Source organism: Chrysemys picta, chromosome 2, assembly GCF_011386835.1.
Source record: "Chrysemys picta bellii isolate R12L10 chromosome 2, ASM1138683v2, whole genome shotgun sequence".
Lineage (NCBI taxonomy): Eukaryota > Metazoa > Chordata > Testudines > Emydidae > Chrysemys > Chrysemys picta.
The window spans coordinates 158,034,139-158,055,785 of NC_088792.1; the positions used below are offsets into that span (position 1 = coordinate 158,034,139).

A 21,647-nucleotide genomic window follows, 5' to 3' on the forward strand; every position below is an offset into this window, starting at 1 on the left:
AGAGACTTGACTCCAGCACAGTGGCTGGAATTGGGGGCAGGGCTCATGCCAAGCAGTTTGCAGAGGCTGAGAGTTGGACAATTCACAGGGTGCTCAGAGGGGGGCTCCCTCCTGGAGCTAACAGCAAGCGTGCAGAACTGAAGCAAACATGGCTGTGTGATTGGGCTCTCTCTTGCAGTGTGACACGTTCCATCCCTCCTAGTGTTGCATTTTTGGACAGATCGTGATTATTGATTTTCATCCAGGGGATTTGTGCTTAAATTCCCATTTTCTCCCCTTCCAAGTGCACCTGGAGCAACAGAGATCGAATGGCTAGAGCAGGGAATTGGGAGTCAGGCCTCCTGAATTCCTTTCCCAGCTCTCAGAGAAGGGTGGGGTCCAGTGGATTAGAACCAGGGGAGAGCAGGAATCAGGACTTCCCATGTTGGGGACAGGAGAGTGAGCTAGTGGGTAGAGCAGGCAGGACTGCTAGTGAGGACTCCTGGGTTCCATTCACAGCTTAGGGAATAGTTTCCTGGTTGAGCTGGGGAGTGCGGTCTCGTGACTAGAGTAGGAGGAACTGGGAGTCAGTGGTTAGGGTAGGAGTCAGGTCTCTGGGTTCTGTTCCTTGCTTGGCCACTGATTTGCTTTGTGACTTGGAGTAAGCCAAATAGCGTCTCTTTGCTTCAGCATCCCTACTTGTAAATATCAATTTGTGTATTTCTAGCACCCCCATCACCACAATTTCTGAGGATTATTGGGTTGTCGGGGTGGGATAAGGATACTTACCTACCTCCAAGTAGTTGGGAGAGCAGGAGAAGGTTGAGTCTTAATTTATTAATATTTGCAAAGTGCTTTGCAGTGCTGGGTGACATTTCTGTCCATTGCTGTATTCTTATGACACAAATAAAGACAAAGGCCATAAAACAAGTTCCTAGGTAGGGGCAGAACACTGATTAATTATATCATATGACACTAGTCTATGAGCATGCAAGGCCTCCCCGTCCCATCCTTCTCCCTTATGCAGAGAAGGAAGGGGTTCACTAGCCCTAATACACAGGCTCCTTTACAGCTCTGACAAGGCACAACAGTGGGCCAGCAGGGAGAGGGTTAAAGATGCTTCCAGGGGCCAGCAGGGAGAGGGTTAACAATGCCTCCCTGAGAATGGGGAAGCCCACAGCTGCAGGCAATAAGTGCAGGTAGCTGGACAGAGCCAGGTGTAGGGAGTGGGGTAATTATCCTAGCACTCTGTGAGAGGGAGAAGTTACAGTTATGTGCCTGTCTTAGGGGAACCTTCTGCCTCTTAACTTAACTCCCCAGACTAAAGGGCTCCTCAGTGTTTATAGGGCCTGGGCTTTTTAGTGCATGAGACCCCAAAGACACTGGGCTGTTGGATTCTAGGGGACTTGCTGTTCTGTCTGTATGGACTGTTCTCCTCTAATTGCCTGGTCCCAGTAGGAGAGGCTCAGCTCTTCTCACCGCAGGTGCTGATGCTGCAGTGGTTCAAGAGTTGCCATAAAGATAAAAAGGCCCAGGAATGAGAGCAGGAGGCTCCCTTTGCCCTCCTGCAGCTGCAAAAATTGCTTGTGGAAGGTAAGTACTGTGCTCTGCCTATGAGAGGCAAGGCCCTCCAGGATTCTGCTATGGAGACCCTGGTAGCTCATCAGCTGGCTGCTCCCAGGCCTGGGTGTGAGCTCCTGCGGTGAATGATGTGTGTGTTGGGGAGCTGGGTGCAAATGCAGAGCAAAGCATGTGGTGGGTTTATCCCTTTTAAATAGTTCCCACCTGGCCCCAAGATAGAAGGTGCCCAATGAAACTTCATGGGGCTCATGCTCTGTGTCAAATGGTCTAATTGTCGACCAGGTCAGCAGTGACCAGAAGCTGATGCCTTACTGTCTCTTTTTGGCCTGTCTGTGAACCAGCTTGGTGGTTCTCAGCCCAGTTCCTAGTATGGTGTTCAGTGTTACTCCGTGCTTAAAGTTTTTTTGCGAGGGTGTTTACTTTATCAGGTGTCTGGTTCCAATGGGCTGTGCACAACAAGAGGTTCAGAGTGTCCTGCCCAGACTCTGTCTGGTGAGCTCAGCTCTTAAAGGCACAAGCTCCCAAGACCTCCCCTAGAGGAAAGCTGTCCATCACCACTGTTCAGTAGTCCCCTTGTGTGCAGTCTCTACAGAGAGGGTAGGAGCTCAATCAGCTGTGGGGACTGAACTTCCAACTGTCTAGGGTGGGGTTGCTACTCTCTAGCAGAGGGGTAGGTAGCATGTGGGGGGAGATTAATTTCCACATGCTGTTCCTGACCTGTGGATAACCAGGCCTCAGCCTCCAAGCCTATGGGGATGTCCATTTCCTCAGTGCTAAAGCTGGAAACAGAAGAGAAATAGGGCTGAAATCTTCCTGTTCCATTATGCTGAGAGCCCCAGGGACTGTGTTCATGTCTGTTTCTTGATGGCATTCAAAGCCACTGTGGGAGGGATGTCTAACTGGTAAGCGAGATGCAGAGAGAACATCCCTCTCTGTGCACACCATGTTTCAAATCCTGTGGAGAAACAGGCTTGCCATGGTGGTGTCTTCTGTGTATCCCCATTTCCTGTTCCTGCCCCTGCTCCTGCTCTGTTGCACAAACCTCTCCCACTTCTCCCCCATCCCCCTGGCTCCTGAGTGCTTGCACTGCTTGTGGGTTCATAAAGAAACAGAACATGCTAGGGAGAGTATGCATACTATGGTGCCTCTAACCTAGAAACCAGTCCTGAGGCACCATGACATCCGGCTATGTAGAGCATCCAAGTTCCGGTCCAGAACTAGAGTTCTAATGTCTGGGCTAAACTAGAAAAGTTGCACCAGTGGAATTAAGTTGATCTATATCTATGCAAGCCCCTAATGTAAACACACCTAAACTGATTTAACCTTTGGGTTTAACAGAATTTGGTAATTTACTGAGGCAAGGGTTAATCTAGATTAAGTGTGCCTACACTAGAGGTCAAGTATCAGGGGGTAGCCATGTTAGTGTGTATCTACAAAAACAACAAGGAGTCTGGTGGCACCTTAAAGACTAACAGATTTATTTGGGCATAAGCTTTTGTGGGTAAAAACCTCACAGAAAAGTGAGGTTTTTACCCACGAAAGCTTATACACTAGAGGTTGGCACCAGTTCGGGCTTTTTCTTTTCCAGAGATCTTTAACTTAAACCAGCACAACTCACGGTGTAGGCAAGCCCTGAGCTAGTCACAGGGAGGGTAGGAAGCCCCTTGGCTTGGTCTTGAGCAGCGCCTGTCTCTGGGTTCCCAGCGGGATGTTGATGACTGTCAAAGCCACTGAGGATCAAAAAGGTTAACAGTGAACACTGAGTCAGATCTGTGCTCCTTGGGGTGGGAAGTGTTCATGGAGAACAGTGCATGCAGCTGTCTGTGAGCAGGGGGTGCCTGGTTTCTGGGACTGTGAGCAGTGTCCAAAGGGGAGGATGCTTGGTGGCTTGCCTTGGAGCATCCTTATCTGTGTGCAGGCCGGTAGCCTGGCTTTGGAGCCTCTGGGGCTGAATGTGGAGGTGATGTGGAAGTGCTTCATGCTCCCTGGGGCTGTGTTTGTGTCAATGAGTTACACACCGGTGAGACTGAGATGGGAATGCCCGTCTCTCATTCCAGGGCACAAGCTGTGGTGCAGGTGCCTCTGGGTAGCAGCCCGCATGTGACTTAAGCTGAGCTTCACATCTCTGAGTCAGATCTGAGAACGTGGCCATCGTTTACCTTACGTAATGTGTGGCAAGGGAAACAGCTTGAGAAGAACTGGCCCCAGGGCCTTCCCACCAAGGGGATGGAATCCTGCTTTGCTTGGGGAGAGGCTGAATGTAAATACAAATATTCATTACTAATAAGCATTACACTAGTGCCTAGAGTCCACAATCAAGATGGAGGGGCTCCATTGTGCTAGGGGCGGTACAGCCGTAGTGATAGAGAGCCTGTCCTGAAGAGTTTACGGGCCAGTGCAGGGAGGGGGAGAAACAGATGGAAGTAACAGTAGGCCAGTGGCAGAACTGGGAATAGAACCCAGATCTCCTGAGTCCCAGCAAGCCCCACTCCTTCTGAACTGGTCCCATGGGGCAGATTCACGTATCAAGATGATGCAAGGTTCTGCAACTGGACGCTGCTCTTAGCTCAACACCACCCCCTTGCCTCCCAACGCGCTGCTGTCCTGTCAAAATGCCTTTGATTAGAGTTCAGAGAATTGCTTCCTGTGCTTGGGAAGTGATTTCTGGACCTAGGAATGCTCCGGGAGCAATGCTGGTGGAGCGGTCTGCTTGTGATCAAAAGGGTCCTTTTTCATCTTGGGATTTAAGCTCTACATTAAAAGGGGGAACAAATGAGACAGGGGTGGCTAGAGAGACATGTGTATCAGTAACATGTAAGTAACTGGGCATGGTCCTGAGTAATGTGTGTTGAGTGATGTCATGGTAGGTCAAAGGGGCTCAGTAGTGTCTTTTCTCCCTGCTGGGATCATGCCGCAATGTGTCAGGCTTCAGAGCTGCGGCCTGGCACTGAAAACCAAGGCTATCATATAGCCCTGTGTTCTCTGCATCTACCTTGTGACTGCAAAATGTATGTACTTAATATAGGTCAAATGAAAACACTATTCCCGGAATAGAAGACCTTCTCTTCCCCCCCCCGCCCCCCCCCCCCGGAAGAGCTGCAGCTGGAAAGCGCAGCCCAGGCAGGTGCTGTCACAATGTGCATGTGGTTGCAGCAGGGTGGGTTTGGTCAGGTGTCTTTATGTAATGCCGGTGACAGAATCAGTAGCTCTAACACGCTGCGTTTCAGTGCTATTAACTCCAGGCGATTCAAGATTCCAAGGTCACCTCTCCTCGCTTAGCTCAAGAGAACAGAAGTTGGTCCAATAAAAGATATTACCTCACGCATCTTGTCTCTGAAGAGAACTTGTCATGCATACCTGAGCAGTCATGTGACCCTCCCAAAATGGGCCATCCGGCATGTAAGTGCCAGGCGTGACTTCTGGGAGGGGAGTTCATGAATGGGGCAATGATTACGGGGCTGGAGTGAGTGCAGGGAGGAGAGGGCAGACAGCCCTGCTGCTGAGCGTGCAGTACTTTGGCACACGCAATAGGCTGCAAAATGTGGGGCAGGTGAAGGAGCTGGATTGTTTATAGTGTGTCACTTCAGATGGATTGTTGGCTCTGTGGCTGGGTCTGTGCTAGATTCTCTTGGGGAAAGATTGTGACAGTGAGAGCCATAGAGTGGAGGACCAGTGATCCTTCTGCTCTTGTATTGTAGTGAAAAATGCCAGAAGCCACCTGAGCCCTGTTAATGCCAGCGCTGCCTGCAGAAAGGCTGCACAGTGGGAGAGATCCCTAAAAGGCCTTGTGCAGACAAGGCCATTTTAAGGGACTAGACTAGCAAATGGGTGGAGGGATTCTGCTACGATGGAGTCTTCTATGGCACCTTGCCAGAAGCCTGAGGCCCTAACTTGCCTGTGTATTGAATTGACTGGCGTTATGAATCACTGGCCCCTACTGGATGGCCTCAGAACTGCTTGTTTGTCAAAGGTCCTACAGTGCTAACAGATGAGGGAGAGTCTCCTTTTAAGTGATAGGGGCTCGTGCTGTTTGGAGCAGGGGGATCTGTTCCCTCTGTGTAGCAGAGGGACAATCATGAAGCTCGTAGGTAGCGCCAGATCTGTTCTGCTACTTTGCTCTCTGCTTCCACTCCAGGATCTCAAGGTGTCTTACAAAGGCAGTTAAGTATCACAATCTTCATTTTATACATGGGGGGACCATGGTACCTCGAAATTGAGATTATTCATGTTTGTTATGGTAGTGCCTAGGGACCAGCCAAGATCTAGTGCCCCTTATGCTAGGGATTGCACAAGTGCAGAACATTAGTCCCTTCCCTGAAGAGTTTATAATCTGAATTTATGGCTTCAGGGAGTGGCAGAGCAGGAAGCAGAATCCTAGATTACAGATTTCCCATCTGTCTCCATTTCAATAGTGCCTCAAGGAAAGATTTCATGGTTGGGGTATTTATTGTTTTTTTGTTTTGTTTTAAGGGAAAAAAGGACCATTGTGATTGTCTGGTCTGACCTGCATAACACTGACCTCAACCCCATTGTGCTGGGTGTGGTAGAAATGCATAGTAAGAGGCAGTCCCTGCCCATTGCACTGACCACTAGACCTAACTGAGCATTAGCAAAAATAAACTAGCCGTGATGTCTGCTTGTACTCCCGCCTTGTTTGCTAGGTGAATATGTAACGCCGACAGACCCCGGTTGTTGGCGGGCAGGATCGAACCGGGGGGCCTCTGGTGCTTAAAGCGTGAGCTGCTACCGCATGAGCTAAAAGCTAACTTGCTGTTAGCAAAGGCTGTGGAGCAGACTCATCAATCTCTCTCTCTAAGTGGTTTCAGTGCCACTAGATGGGACAGGAGGTGGGTGGGTTACATACTTCCCCTAGTTGAGGAAGTGTATCCCGAGCTTCAGAGACTTCCCAGTTGAAATCCCAGACGAGCCTCCACTTGTAACACCAACAGACCCAGTCATCAGCCAGCAGGATCGAACCTGGGACTTTTGAAGCTTAGTGCATGAGTGAGCTTTTCTTAGCTAAGGCTATAGAGCAGACTCATTTAACTCTAAGTGGCCTCGGTGCCACTAGAGGGGACAGAACACCACCCCCAGAAGGTGTGTGGGTTACAAATAGATATCGCTGCGGCTTCTTCCTTTTAAAGTACACCAGCAATAAACCCCTGTGAGATCAGCTCCATCCCCTGGTGGTTACAGGGAGAGGGTGGCAACAGGCAGCATTTCCGGGCTTCTTGGGTTATAATGGGCCTGAGGACCTCACTCTGGGAACCCGAGGTGAAAATGGCTGGTGCCTCTCTCAGCGCGGCTAATGACGTAAAATTGGCTTTAAGACAAACTTCAAGTGGTTGCTTGTCCTGTTGGGATTTGGGAAGTGAGTGAGTGGAAGCCTGCCCACTGCTAAAGGACCTCCCCCAGCCTCAGGGGAGGATCCACAAAGTCTGGTATCTCAATTAAGTACGGGGGACAACTAATGAGATAACAGGGACAAGAGTGAGGTCACAGGGCTAAACGAAGGGAACCTGACGGGGACACCGAGCAGAGAACCGCAGACAGAGCCCACTACTCCTCGAAGGTGTCATGGGAGTCAGCGGGCGCCGCCCAGAGGAACTCTGCCTGGATGTGTGAGCGGACGGAGGTTTGGAAATAGGCCCCACAGTTGCAGGAAACCCTGTTGGCCAACCTCCTCTCCCTGGTCTTGTAGATGGCCAGTTTGGCCTGTGCTAGAAGAAGGTTGACAAGGAGGTCCCACGACTTTGTGGGGCCACGGAAGTGGTTGCTTGTCTCATTACAGCCCAGGCCTCTACCTCTGATCCGGTCCGTGATGTATAGCTGGCCCTTAATCCAGTGTGACTGACCATAGCTGCCTGTTGGCAAACAGTGCAGACAGAAGCCTGAACTCTGGCAGGTAGAGATCCTTTCAGTTAATCTCTTAACACTGGTTGCCTGCTAATACAGTGAATCTGCTGCCATCTGTGTAACATGCTGTGTTTTTTCTTACATGTGAGAGCGCTTTGGCCCAGTGGCTGACGGTGTATCTTGTGCCATGCCTGAAACATCATGGCTGTAGCTCAAAGCAGTGCTTCTAGAAATGGCTTGTTTGCCAGACCTCTCCTGTGTCGCTTTCCTAACCATCTGATAAATGCTGCAGATACCCAGATACAGGCTCCTGCTAATTATGGTTAGTAGAACAATCCATTGCTCCCTCTCTGCGCACGTTCAGATTCATCCCACTTCATGTTCCCTTGAGTTTTCGAAGCTGCCACTGTATGCTGCTTTAAAATAATGTTGCTGATCTCTTGAACGAGATTTTCATCAAGATAGGAACTTTTCCATTCAATAACCAGAAGTGCTTTTTAATGCATATTTTCCTGGACCATTAAAGGAGTAAAGAGCCTTAATTAATGGGGTGTGGGGCAAAACACTCTATCAAAAATCCAAGGTCTTACTATCATTCTTCAAGGGACCCATTTAGCAAATATGAATCTCAAATGAGTCTGGCGCTGTGTCTTGTAGTAAATATTCTATCTTGTAATGAAAATCTATTATGACTTCTAGGTACGAGAGAGTGGTAGATGGCTAGAGAACTAAGAACTCTTAATAATGTCTCCAGAGTCCAATTATCCAGTCCTGCATTCTTAATTACTTGCTATGATGAAAACAATACCAACAAGAAAAGTAACAAGGATAATTCAAGGTTTCAGAGTAGCAGCCGTGTTAGTCTGTATCCTCAAAAAGAACAGAGTACTTGTGGCACCTTAGAGACTAACAAATTTATTAGAGCATAAGCTTTCGTGGGCTACTGCCCACTTCTTTGGATGCATATAGAGTGGAACATATATTGAGGATATATATATATATATATATATATATATATATATACACACATACAGAGAGCATGAACAGGTGGGAGTTGTCTTACCAACTCTGAGAGGCCAATTAAGTAAGAGAAATTTTTTTTTTTGAAGTGATAATCAAGCTAGCCCAGTACAGACAGTTTGATAAGAAGTGTGAGAATATTTACAAGGGGAGAGAGATTCAATGTTTGTAATGGCTCAGCCATTCCCAGTCCTTATTCAATCCTGAGTTGATTGTATCTAGTTTGCATCCGAAGAAGTGGGCAGTAGCCCACGAAAGCTTATGCTCTAATAAATGTTAGTCTCTAAGGCTTGGTCTACACTAAACCCCCAAATCGAACTAAGGTACGCAACTTCAGCTACGTGAATAACGTAGCTGAAGTCGACGTACCTTAGTTCGAACTTACCGCCGTCCAGACCCGGCAGGCAGGCTCCCCCGTCGACTCCGCGTACTCCTCGTGGCGAGCAGGATTACCGGAGTCGACGGGGAGCACTTCTGCGTTCGATTTATCGCGTCCAGACTAGACGCGATAAATCGAACCCAGAAGTTCGATTGCCTGCCGCCGAACCAGCGCGGTAAGTATAGACAAGCCCTAAGGTGCCACAAGTACTCCTGTTCTTTTTAAGAATAATTCAAAATTGTACAACGTGTGGGTCCTTAGTTACATACTTGTCCAGTCCACTTAAATTATAAGTAGAAGTGGGTGGAAAACTGTTTGTTTGCCATCCTGCAATATCTTTTGAGCATCTGAAACTTTCCCCATACCAAACCCGCATGAAAAATCAAACTCACATTGATTCACTAAATTTGTGAAAAATTCAGAGCAGGTCAGCTGAAACATTTTTCTTTTGAGTTCAACCTTTAAATTTACCTCTTTTTAGCATAAATTCACTAAAATTTGAAAGGCATTTTGAACCAAAAAAAATCTTTGTCTCAAAAATGATAAAATAGGATGTTTCAACAATTTTGAAACTTTGAAGATCAGAAGCGACCCTCTCCTGCAGTTTTGATTTAAAGGATTTTTCAAGGGAGAAAAAACCTTGTCAGAAAATTCCCAACTGCTCTATTTATGGGAGCAGTGTCCATACCCTATGTGCTGCAAATTCTTCCCATTGAACCCTGCCAGCCCAGAATGGTCCAGAACCTTAAACCATTGCCATAGTTCTTTGGCTCATGTTCTGAATAGAGCTTTAAAGTGTGTGATGTGGTAGGGCAGGAAACTGGTAGAGAAGATGTTGGATCAAATACTATGGCCTCTTCTACAGCTAGTGATCTACTGGAAACAGGAGAGGATAACAATATTTGGATGTTCCCCAAACACATTCAAAGTGGTCTACATTATTGGACAGAGATCACCATTGCTCAAACTTGTAGGCGCTGACACTCTAGTACCTGACTGCCACATGGAGATCAACTCCTGCTATCCCAAATAGGGAGTGGACACCCTGCACAGCGAAGAGCCAGCAGCTATAGGGCTTTGCTAACCAGGAGAGAAATTTCCCAGGTGAACAGGCAAGCAACTCCTCTACCTGCTGCCACGGAAAAGCCAGCTCAGAGAACTGCTTCTTGAATATGACCTAAAAAAATGGCAAGACCTGGGCTCTGATTGGGGCAGATAGAAAACTCCCTTGCCAAGGCCCCTGCCCTTGCAAGTTCAGTTCTAGCAGCCCAAAGTAGAGGCTGATAATGGATGCACTGTGATGTATTGGTTTTGTTTTGTTGCTCTAAATCCAATCCTTGCTCTGCTGAGAATTACAGGAAGACCAGGAAACTGCTGCTTTCCTGCATTGCTCAAACATAGGCGTATCAGTACCACCAGCATATGTTGATTGCTGTATTGCTGTGCGAAGTTCCCTGTAACTTTAGGTTCTTCACTGGATCTTCTGATCTAGGACTAAGTATGTTCTATTACTGAACCTGCACTGCTATCTTGCCTCCCTTGCAAAGATCAAGATGATTGTCAGTCATCTGAAGGAGATAGGGTGACCAGACAGCAAGTGTGAAAAATTGGGACAGGGCGTTGTGGGTAATAGGAGCCTATATAAGAAAAAAAACAACCCAAAATTGGGACGGTCCCTATAAAATCGGGACATCTGCTCACCCTAGAAGGAAAGGGGAATTATCAGCATCTCAGCTCTGTACTGCAGTTTCCCAAACCAAACAGCAAACTAGTGTTAGAGCCCGGAACAGAGCCCCAGTCTCCTGCTGCTGTGTTTGGACCAAACAGCCTTACTAAGGTATCAAAAGAAGCCATGCTGTTTAGTTGCAATTTTGCAATCTCAGTATGCAGAGCTGGCCGTAGACCAAATGGCACCCCAGGCAAGGAGTGTCTTTGGCACCCCCCTCCATTTGTTAAACATTTCAATACCTTATTTTTGATTGCATTTGTAGCCCATCTCACAACGTGGATGCAAGGTTTGCATGCATGATTTATCCCTGTCACATAAGCCTGACTGGTGACACCCCACCCCTGGTACTCGCGAGGGCATGGCTGACAACATTCTAGGAGGTTTGAGGAAAATGAATCCACATACAGAATACCTGAAACATGTTACTTCAAACATTCTATCTTCCCTTTTGTCACTAACAACAAAAACACCACCTCCTCCCCGAGCCCAGAACCCCCCAAGCTTGGCACCCTGGGTGTTCGCCTGCCTCTAAATCCATCCGTGGTTGTATGTCTTACTGCCAACATTTTTTAAAATATTTGCCATGTTATATTAAACAGTAGGAGAGGTTGTTAAATGATGCCATGAGAAACTGTACACCTTTCTTTGCTCTGCACTGGTAAAGGAACATAAACCTTCTCTCCCCTTCCCCCCTTCCCCCCCCCAGTCTTCTGGGGAGATACATAATTTCTCTTTATTGAATGACCAAATAAACTGAAAAGAAAAGCACCAGCCAGTGCTCTGGGTTCCTGTGTCTTGGGGCCAGAGATATTTAGTTGCTCTGACATCCTTTCTCTCTGCAGGCAATTAACATCTTGCATCTTATGAGAATAGAGGTCACTGCGTAAAATTTACTGCAGGTAAATTTAGACTCCATGAAATAACTTCACACAGTATGGAAAATCACTGCCTGGGGAAGTCAGGGAGGCAAATATTTCTAGATTTTAAATAGTGCTGGTTAATCTTAAACTAGAGCTGATTGGAGAACTAAATCTCTGTCCCCTGGGGAGATCCAATATTTTGAATCTTGCTTTTGTTCTGAATTGGAATGAAAAGTCAAATTTTCATTAATAGAAATTCTGAAATTTGTTTTGATTTGGAAACAAATGTTTAATGGTAACACCTATTCTCTTGTATATTGACATATTAAAATTAGTAATACTGAATTCAAGACAAAGTAAAGTCAAATGTTTCAACAGGATCAGAACAGGAGTCAAAGTGATTTGTTTTGATCCTTAACAAAAATGACATGTTCCTGTCCAAAAAAAAAAAAAAAAAAAAAATCAAAATATTTCACAAGACTATTTTTCTGCAGTGGAACAGAGCCCATTTTCCCAAAGTCCCTAGCTAGCACCCTAGCCATTGTGCCATCCAGGATGCAAGCTGGCATGGATGGAATCTCCTTTCCCTCTAATGCACAACTGGTCTTGTGTGTTCTGGGGGTGTGCTTTCTAAAGCATCAGGTACCCTGGAAATCCATTACTGGTCTGGATAGGCCAATGACCTGATGTTTTGCTGCTGCAGCACCTGTTCTGGATTCTTTGAATTCAAATTAAAGGATCACAATCCACTAAAAATGGCAGTTCTGTATCAAAATGCCTTACCATGTGTTAGTCACCCTGAGGGTTACTTGTACCTGGCAGAGGTTCCAAGCAGGAGAAAATATTTTTCTTGTCTGTGTACTTTGTAGTTAGTTAGTTTCACTGTTTACTCTGTAGGATTAGTCAATTTACCCTTCTCTTGTGTGCAAGGACTTTTGGAGAACAAAAAATAGCAGAGGGATGTCAGAAGCAGCAGGCATAGGACCTGACACTACTTTAATTGTATCCTTAAAGCCTTAAGAGAAGTTGCATATCTTCCCATATTTATTGAAGCACCAAGAAAACCAAAAGGAAAAGCACTAGCCAATGCCCTGGGTTCCCGACGCAGGGGCCTGGAGATCTCAGTCGTGCTGACACTTCTTCTGAGCAAACAAACCACCAGGAAGTGCCACTGGCTGGAATGTTTGCTTTTGTTCTTGGGAAGCATACTGAATGTCATGATCAGACAACTGTTTGTGATCTGATGGGAGGAGGGGAAGAGAGCCTTATTTTTCAACTCGCCTCTTGTTGCACCAAGGAAACTCCCTTGGCATGATTCCTTCTTACTCATACCAGTGTGAGTGGGTGGAGGACCAGGTGGAATGGAAGAGGTCTGACACATGGCATATCTAAAAGGCAAAATATATACTCTTCAGAAGTAAATGGATGCATCATATCAGGTGGAGGTGATTGATTTGACAGTATTCAGAAGGGGGTGACTGAAAGCATGAGAACTATTCAACTTTTCCTCAAGATTCTAGCATCAAAGTAAACAAGAGTCTCCTCCAGCACATCACTGGATTAAAGCATAGTGCTGCATCCTGCCCTCAGACTGATCCCGTCTTGTTGAGTGATGTTAAACAGATCTCTTACTCCTTCTGCGCTGCTTCTTTATGTAGCTGTAAAATGGGTCTTTTATTTATGTAGTATCAATGGCATGCATAGTGCTTTTGAGAAAGAGAAGAAAACTTGCCTTCTCCAAAAAGTTGGTGGCTGTCTACTGCAGCCACTCAATGTTTAAAAAAAAAAAAAAAATGTTGCAGGTCAAACTCTGTTGCTGGGATCAAAACTGGTGTGTGTCACTCTATAGCTGGGTGAATCCCCACTGTGCCTGATTTAGAGCAAAGGGTGGCTTCCCCCCCAACCCCCTTCCCAGATCACTCCAAATCAGAGACTTGAATCTGGGTTTGCCACATCACAGGCTAGTGCAGTTGCCACCCAGTTAGTGTGGGTTCATTTTCGTTCATTCTCTCACCCACCCCTCACAACAAAAACCAAACCTTCCCGGTGAAAGTATTACACTGCTTCATTGAAGCTGTATGTCACTTAGGCGAAAATGTTCCAACCAGCTCTTCTCAAAATGGATCAATATTTTACTTGGGGGAACCCTCACCAGGAAGATTACTGAAACCACTATTGGAGCAGTTATGCATTTTTTCACTTACTGACAAACCGGGGTTTTAGTAAACAAAAAATGTTGATAGTTTCACTAATGGCACAAATGAGCCATCAGTTTGCCACATAACTTCCAGGTTTTTGAAAAACTGGTGTTTTTAATGAGGGGGAAAAATCCTAGTTCAAAATATTTCAGTTGGCTCTATTTTGCTGAGAAATTATATTTTTGTTTTGTGTGTTTTGTTTCAGATCAGATTGTTGTCTTTTTGGGTGACTTTTTGGTTTGTTTGGCCAGTGAACCAAAAATCAACTATTTGCACAGTTCTTCTGCTATTTCCTCACTGTCTCAGAGGCCTAAAGCATCTGTAAAGAAAGATGTTGTAGACAGGCCGAAGTACTGTTGTTTGCTTCATTGCCGGACAATATTGTGTCTGTGCATTCTGAATCTCCCTTTACCAGGCATGTATCTAGAAAGCAAACTGTCTATTGGCTTTAAGCCTTCAGGGAGGTGGGTCGTGCTGGCTGATGGTCATTTGACCTTGCAAATGAACATAGAAGCCGCTGTACTTAGCTTTGCAATGTGACTTCATGCCTGTAGCAGGCTCCACTCAGCAGTGGTGGGCATGGCGTCCTTGCTGTCATTACAGCTCTGCTCTCTGCGAGAGTCCTAAGATCATTAGAATTACTCTGCAAATAGTTTTTAGGGCTAACACCCAAGTTCATCTTACACCAGATATAGCAAAAAGGCTTGTTCTCAACTGCTCAGTCTGCCTACGCAGTCACTAAGGGAACTCTGTTTGCCCCTTGCCCATCCTCCTATCCCTTTGCTCATATTGTGTTTCATAACTATCCATGATGGAAGTGGCTGACAGTGTGTGTGTATCCTGCTCTCCTCCTCTCTGGTAAGCACCTCCCTGAGCGTGCCTGTTTGCAAGCCAGTCTTGACTTGCTGCAGAATGGTGCCCAGAGCCTTGCTCCGGCTCAAAGCCACGCCTGGCAAATGCACTTTATATAGTAAACAATAGGCCGTGCGGGGAGGCGGGAGCCCAACAGATGCTACGTCACCGTATCAAAAGCAAGTGAAGGGCCCAATGTGAGCAGCACCAACAGGTATTTATTGTGATGCAGGGGGTATCTTGGGGGGTGAAAAGCAGCGAGTGGATTAGCAATCAGAAAGGACACGATTGGAGTGTGTGTAACCTTGGCGTTCCTCATCTGCGAAGCAATGATGCCTTCCTTAAAGGGGATCCAAGATTTAATTCATGTTCCTGCCCTTTACTGAAATGTCTCCAGGAGTGCAGTGACCGCTTGTCACGCGTGGGAAGTATGGATACGTACTCTGTAAACCTTGACACAATGGCAGCGGGGGGATGCAGACACACACTCCAATGCAAATCCTAGTGTAGATGCACTGCTAGGGTTACCATACATCCGGATTTTCCCGGGCATGTCCGGCTTTTTGGGCTCCAAATCCCCGTCTGGGGGGAAATCCCAAAAAGCTGGACATGTCCGGGAAAATCGGGACATGCGGGCCGGCGGTGGCGGGCTGGGCCGGGGGCCGGCGGTGCCGGGCCAGGGGGTGCTTGGCCGGGGGCCGGACCGGGGATCGGCAGTGCTGGGCGGGCCGGGGTGCTCGGCCGGGCCCGGGGCCGGCACCCCGGGGCCGGCACCCCAGGGCCCGAGCCGACCCAGGCTGGAGACGCCAGAGGGGCCAGACTGGTCCGCGCCTCCTCCCCCCACACCCCTCTTACCTGCTTCAGGCTTCCCGCAAATCAAATGTTCGCGGGAAGCAGGGGAGGGGGCGGAGTTGGGGCAGGGACTTTGGGGAAGGGGCGGAGTTGGGGTGGGGCGGGGGGCGGGGCTGGGGCCCCATGGAGTGTCCTCCTTTTGGAGGCTCAAAATATGGTAACCCTATGCACTGCTGTGGTGTAAAAGTGACTGGTACCAGGAGTTGCCCAATGCAAGCCCCTCTTGACATGCTATACCAGTGTATATACTATGGGTTACCACTGGTGCAAACCCCCCACTGTAGACCAAGTGCCACTGTCCAAGCTCCTGGTGCTGGCTGACCCAGACTGGGTGCTGTGGGGTGGATCCCAATGTGAGTACGCACTGCAGTAAATGTTACAGTGGATGCCTAGGAGGATGCGAAGAACTCCTTTATGACCTGTTACAATAAAGGGATTCCATCTACCAGGAACCAGGTTCTAAGCCATTGAGCAAGTGGGACAAACTCTCTAGGGAATTTCTCAAGTGTCACCACTGCAGAAATTCTGAAGTGAGTTAGAGAAGATGCCAGCAAGGAGGATGGAAGCCTGGGCCTACAGAAGGCAGAGCACTGAATGACCCAAGTGTTCCTTGCAGGAGCATGCACAATCCAAGTTCAAGGCCATGTGAGTGTCCCCTGCGCTAATCTCAAGTGGGTATTGGCAGCATTGTTGGTTACCCTAACTGGGTTTCTCCATCTCTCAAAAGGAGAGACCTGTCAAAATGGGGAATGGAACTGTGTGCTTCTCTTAGCAGTGGGAAAGGCGAAATGTATGCTGCCAGCTATCTTGCTCACCTCAAGTAATAAGGAGAGATTTGGTGGCTCACAGCCACGTAGCAAGCGGTGCGAAGTCACGAGCTTCGTGCCATGGGGCTAGAATTTCCCTTGATCAGCACATGCAGCTACCACTGACCTCATTCGTCATTCCACCAGTTATACTGGGGAATGTGGAGCTCTTGAAATCGTTAACTCCTGGATTACAGTAGAGGATGAGAATGTAAGGCCTGGCTCTGCAGTCATGCAAGCAGGTGCCTTGACTTCCGTGGGAAAAGAATTACTCACCTGAATTGGTGTTTGCAGGATCAGGGCTCTAATTATAGGGCTTGCCCATCCCTGAACGTGGGAACGCTGTGCGATTACTCCCAAACCTGAGGATGGCTCCCATTACATTCCTGGTTCCTCTTCTGTTGATGATAGTGGCATTCTCACTTGCCCGTGCCCTCTCTGCATGTCCGTAACTATTATGTTACGATGGAGCATGTGTTGTAATACGTATAAGCAAAAACACTATCCGCTGGGAATGACAGCCAGAATTAATTAGCCAGCCGTCTTTATTGCCTGGTGCATCCTACAAATGAACGTTTCATGGCTGGATCCTTCCCACTTAACTTGGAGGCAGTCACTAGGGGGTGTAGTAATTCAGAGCTGTGCAGAGATCCACTCTTCTGGTTCTTTGTAGACTTGCACCCTCTGAAATTAAGGTGGGTGCCCCAGCATTTGCCTGTCTTAGAATGTATGCCTAAAGCCTTTTCACAACCTATGGAGATGGGAATAGGGTTTGCTCAAACCTGGGCTGAGTTTGGGATTTATATAAATGGGGGATCTGGGATTGTCTAGCGCAGGGGTTCTCAAACTAGGGGTCGGGAGGTTATTACATGGGGTGGGGGAGGCACCAACCTGTCAGCTTCCACCCAACCCCTGCTTTGCCTCCAGCATTTATAATGGTGTTAAATTAAAAACACTTTTTTAATATATTTATAAGGCGGGGGTTGTACTCGGCTTGCTATGTGAAAGGGGTCACTAGTACAAACGTTTGAGACCCACTAGTCTAGCAACTTTAGCGAAGGAACTGCAATCCAGGATTTGCCAAGAGCGGGGTCTCTCAGAGCTCTGGGACTGGGCGTTGAGATTCCTGGATTCTATTCCTGCTCTCCCACATGTTACACTGCCTTGGATCAGTATCTTAACCTCTCCATGTTTCCATTTCTGCTAACACAACCCCCTTCTCCATGCTCCCGCCAGTGAGGTAGGTGAGTATTTGTAAAGCACTATTGGATCCTCTCATGAAAAGCCCTATAGAAGTGGTAGCACATAAAATACGAGGTGCATATTGAACTGCGGGACAGCACCTACAAAACCCCTGGTCACCCCAGACTGGTCTCTCACTTAGGAGTTAGCAGCCGCCTTTTTTCTCTTGGCTATTTGCCTCTCCTGGTATATTCTCTCTCCCATCCCTGGCTTCCAGTCTCACCCTCTGCTCTCCTACTGAAGAAACCATCTCCATGGCAACCTAAAATGCACCCTCCCAGTTTCTTCAGCTGGAGATCAAGGACCACTCCCTCCAATGTCAAGATCTTCCCAGAAGGAAGCATATCAACTAACCCCCAACAAATGCTCCATTGTGCGCCGCCCCCCCCCCCCCCCCCGAGAATGGGGAGCCAGAATTGGAACCTGCCTCTAACTGTCAAGTCTGAGATGACTGACAGTTGCAAAACCCATTCGGCTTCAGCTCCTGCTTCCCTGCTCCTCTCACTTTCCCGCCCTGGCACCTGCCATCTGTCACTCTGGCTGGGCATGAGGATTGACTGAGGGTTACAAAGTCCAGCCAGCTGCAGTGTTTATCCGCCTGCTTGAAGCAGATAAGTTCCCTGCTCCAGCCTGGCCTGATTCTTCAGCTCCAGGTAAACTGCACAGATTTGGGGGACGAGGGGGAGACTATGACCTGCTTCGGGAGAGGGGGCTGTGGAAGGGCAATTTCCTCTCCCTGTTGGCTATTCCTGAATTAGGGAGCAACCAAGAGAGGCAGAAACAGAGGTAGGTGCTCCAGAGAAGGGAAAAGAAGTAGCAGGAAGTCCAGCAGGAAAGATGGACTCATGCTTAAGTGGGACTTGCATCCAATCCCTGCTCGACCTTGGGCAAGTCACTTAATCTCTGTCCTCAGTTGCCAACCATCTGCTTGGATGTTGTATCCATTGCAAGCTCCTGGGCAGGGACGGTCACTTACTACGTGTGTGTATGACATCTAGCACGGTGGGGCATGTAAGGGTGCATCTACGCTGCAATAGAAGACCAAGGCCACAGCCATGGCCGACCTGTGTCGGCCCACTTGGGATGTGGGGCTATACGTTTGCAGTGTAGATGCTCAGGCTGGAGCCCGAGCTTTGAGACCCTCCTGCCAGGCTCCAGCCCAAGCCCGAACATTTACACTACTGTTTTATAACCCCAGCCCGAGTCACCTGGCCCCGGCTCTGAGACTGGTGCCATGGGGTTTTTATCGCAGTGTAAATATACCCAAAGCATCCTACCACATACAAATCCACAGTTCTCCTGGAATAAGCTCTCTGACCCCTTCTTGATTTACAAATTTTGAATAATAAAGGCTCCACTGAAGGCTTAAAGGTGCCACAACCCCTCTGGTGGGGGACAGGCTCTGCCTAGTAACTGGAGGGAATCCACTGTGAGAGGCTATGGTGGAACCACTCAAAGTGAATTAGTGTCTAGACTGGGAACCCCAGGTATAAAACCTTCATATCTTATAAAGCCAGAAAGGCAGCGTGTGCTCATCTAGCCTGACTTGCCTAGCACAGGTCATAGGACTTCCCTGAATTAATTCTTGTTTGAACTAGAGCAGAGATCTTGGGATCCAACCTTGATTTAAAAATATGCAGAACGAATTCCCGTTTGATTCCTAGGCCTCTATGCTGTGTTCCTCACTGAGGCTCCAAAGCCCCTTCTCACTCCGTGACGAGCTGGCTAGCTGCAGCGTCCATGGAAATTGTTCTCAGTAGTTAAATGTGTTCGTTTGAATTTCTTGGGTGAAATGAGGCCGTGTTTCATGAAAACCTCCCTCCTCTTCCCCCACACTGTGAAGCTGTGCTTCACTGTGTTACAAAAAGCAGCAGGGAACTCGCATGACTATTCAGAGAGAAACCTTGGTTTAACCCTGGCTAGTACTGCAGAGTAAGGATGTCTGCTTTGATCACTGACTAGCCAACAGAGTGTTGTCCCTCAGGATGCGCACTCTCTGAGCAGTCGACTCTAAGACATGCTACAAACTGATGGGACCTAGGCACTACTGTAGTACAAACAATGCTCTGGAGGCCTGGGTGTGCTAGACACTGCACGCACATAGTGAGAGAATTCCTGCCCTCAAGAGCTTACAGTTTAAAAGGGCAAAACAAAGAATAGTGGGGTGGGAGGGAACAGTCAGGCTTGTACTTCAGGGGAATCAAATCCAGGTCTCCTGACTCCCAATCCATCATTCCATCAACTGGCCCAGATTGTATCAGAAGGGAGACCAGAACACTACGTCTTCTCTTTCTGGGGTTTTCTGGGTTCAGCCCCAAACCTCATCTGCTCCAGCTGCATGTTTTTTGGAGCTGCAGTATTGATTCAAATATGGAATTCAAAATGCAAGAACTGCCATGCTAAGGTGAGACCAATGGTCCATCTAGCCCAGTATCCGGTCTCTGGCAGTGGCCAGTACCGGAGCTTCAGGGCAGTGTAGCAGGTTGCATCCATGAATGTGTTCAGGAAAATGTTGATAGATCCATTGCTATAGCTGGAAGAAAGCCCAACAAGGCATGGGGGAGGAGAGAGGGGGTATGGAGTGGGGGGCATGGAGGAATAGTGGGTACACTTGAATTGAGTTTGCATCAGCTATAGCCAGGGAAAGCCACTCACTGACCTCTCCCTCCTGTGTACCCAAAGCAAACAGCAGAAGTGCAGCTGATTTATTTTTTTTCTGAGGTCTGCTCAGCTGCCTGTTACACAAGGCAGCAATGGGGCCCTCCGAGGAGCAAGGTCTTGCTAAGGGCTAGCAGCAGACAGAGCCTGGTGGGAGTCCTGTGTTCCCTGGTGCTGTCTGTCATTAGTAAATGCAATTCCCCTCTGACCTAACAGAGATTTAAATGATGTAGAATTGGCAGAGGCAAAAGTGATTTGTAAGAATGGCTTTGCTTTGTCTGCAGCTTATCTCCAGGACTAGATAGCGAGCAGGGCTAAGAGATGCAGTGGAAACGCTCACACTGCCAGTGAAACAGCAAGGCAGCTGCAAACCGTCTCATTGCAGTAGAGCTGAAAGGGAGATGAGGTGTGTGCTCTGGTGGAGGGCTGGCTCCTCAGGAAGCCACTGTCCTGCACTCGGTGCCAAAGGGAGCCTGTGTGTGGGAGGAGAGGCCTTGCTGAGAAGGTCTGGGGTGCTGCTTGCCAGTGGAAAGCTCTAACCTGATGTCCCTTGGTCCCTGACAGGTCAGGATGAAGCTGCTGGCCGCTGTGGTGCTGGTTGCAGGCCTGGCTGGTGTCGCTGCTTGGGGAGGTGAGGCCTTCGCAGGGGATGAACACAGGGGCACCTGCGTCTTTGAGAAGCTGACTGGCCAGGACTACAAGTTCTGCAGGTGAGCAGCTTCCACTTGTTGCTGTTCTCAGATTTGCCTTGAAACACCATGTATCTGGGGGGCCTGTGGAGGAGAAGCCTGCAGGTCTCAACATGCTCAGGAATGTAGGACTTGCCATACCAGATTGACCTGATAAGTCATTGCATCAGGTATCCTCCGGCTGCCAGCTGTAGGCTAAGCTCCTACATCAAAAGAAGGTAGTTCCCCACGCAGTGGGTCTCATGGGCAATCCTGCACGCAACGGAAGTGAAAGGATGGTGACCCTTCCTGACCCTTATGGTAAACTAATGGTGCCCTGAAGCATGAAATCTGATTTCCCTTCTCTTTTGGTCTGCAGCTACAAATGCTATTGTTCGTAATGTTATCCAGGCCCTTCATAAATCTGGCTTGTAGCCTCCTAGTGTAGTGAATGCGAGCCCTGACAGCATGGCGGGGCAAAGCTAAATCCATTGTCTGTCTGCTCTGAGGTTGACCTTAAGTTCTGACCAAGGTAATGCACAGTCCACTGGGACTTCTAGTCTTTGCATTATTTTATGCAAGGTTGGTCCTTGCATCCTCACCTGGTCACGTTTTAATCATTCCCTGACCTGTACAATACAGTCGACTGTAACTTTAATTTGTATAGCCTCTGTCCTGCAAAATGCTTCACTGAGTCAAAGATGAAGATAAATAATAGCTAGAGCAGGCTAAAAAAAACCCCAAACATGTTTTTCTTGTGGGGTTTTCCACATTGTTTTCTAAAGAGAGTGTGTGGGGGGGTGTGTGGTGTTTAAGCAGAAATTTTTGTTTTGAGTAAAGGCTATTTTTTTTTTTTAAAAGGCCATGGCAGGGGAGGGACCTTGGAAGCTCAAAAGTGAGCATATCAAGAGAATACTTGATCTGAGATTTGAAAGGGGGAGAATGCAGGAAAGCTACTTCTACAGGC

General features: G+C 48.0%; 1 protein-coding gene across 8 annotated transcripts in view; it reads left to right on the top strand.

Annotated features, from left to right (window-relative positions):
* Positions 1–21,647, top strand: part of PEBP4 (phosphatidylethanolamine binding protein 4) — a 226,533-nt gene that overhangs the window by 5,678 nt on the left and 199,208 nt on the right. For 4 of the 8 annotated variants that reach the window (XM_065584527.1, XM_065584533.1, XM_065584534.1 and 1 more), the window contains exon 2: positions 20,577–20,722. In XM_065584527.1, coding sequence (XP_065440599.1) covers positions 20,577–20,722 — 146 coding nt within the window. Of the gene's footprint in view, positions 1–14,525; positions 14,669–17,858; positions 18,141–20,096; positions 20,419–20,576; positions 20,723–21,647 lie in introns of those variants that run through there. The other 4 variants (XM_065584531.1, XM_065584528.1, XM_065584529.1 and 1 more) reach the window with 4 other exon arrangements.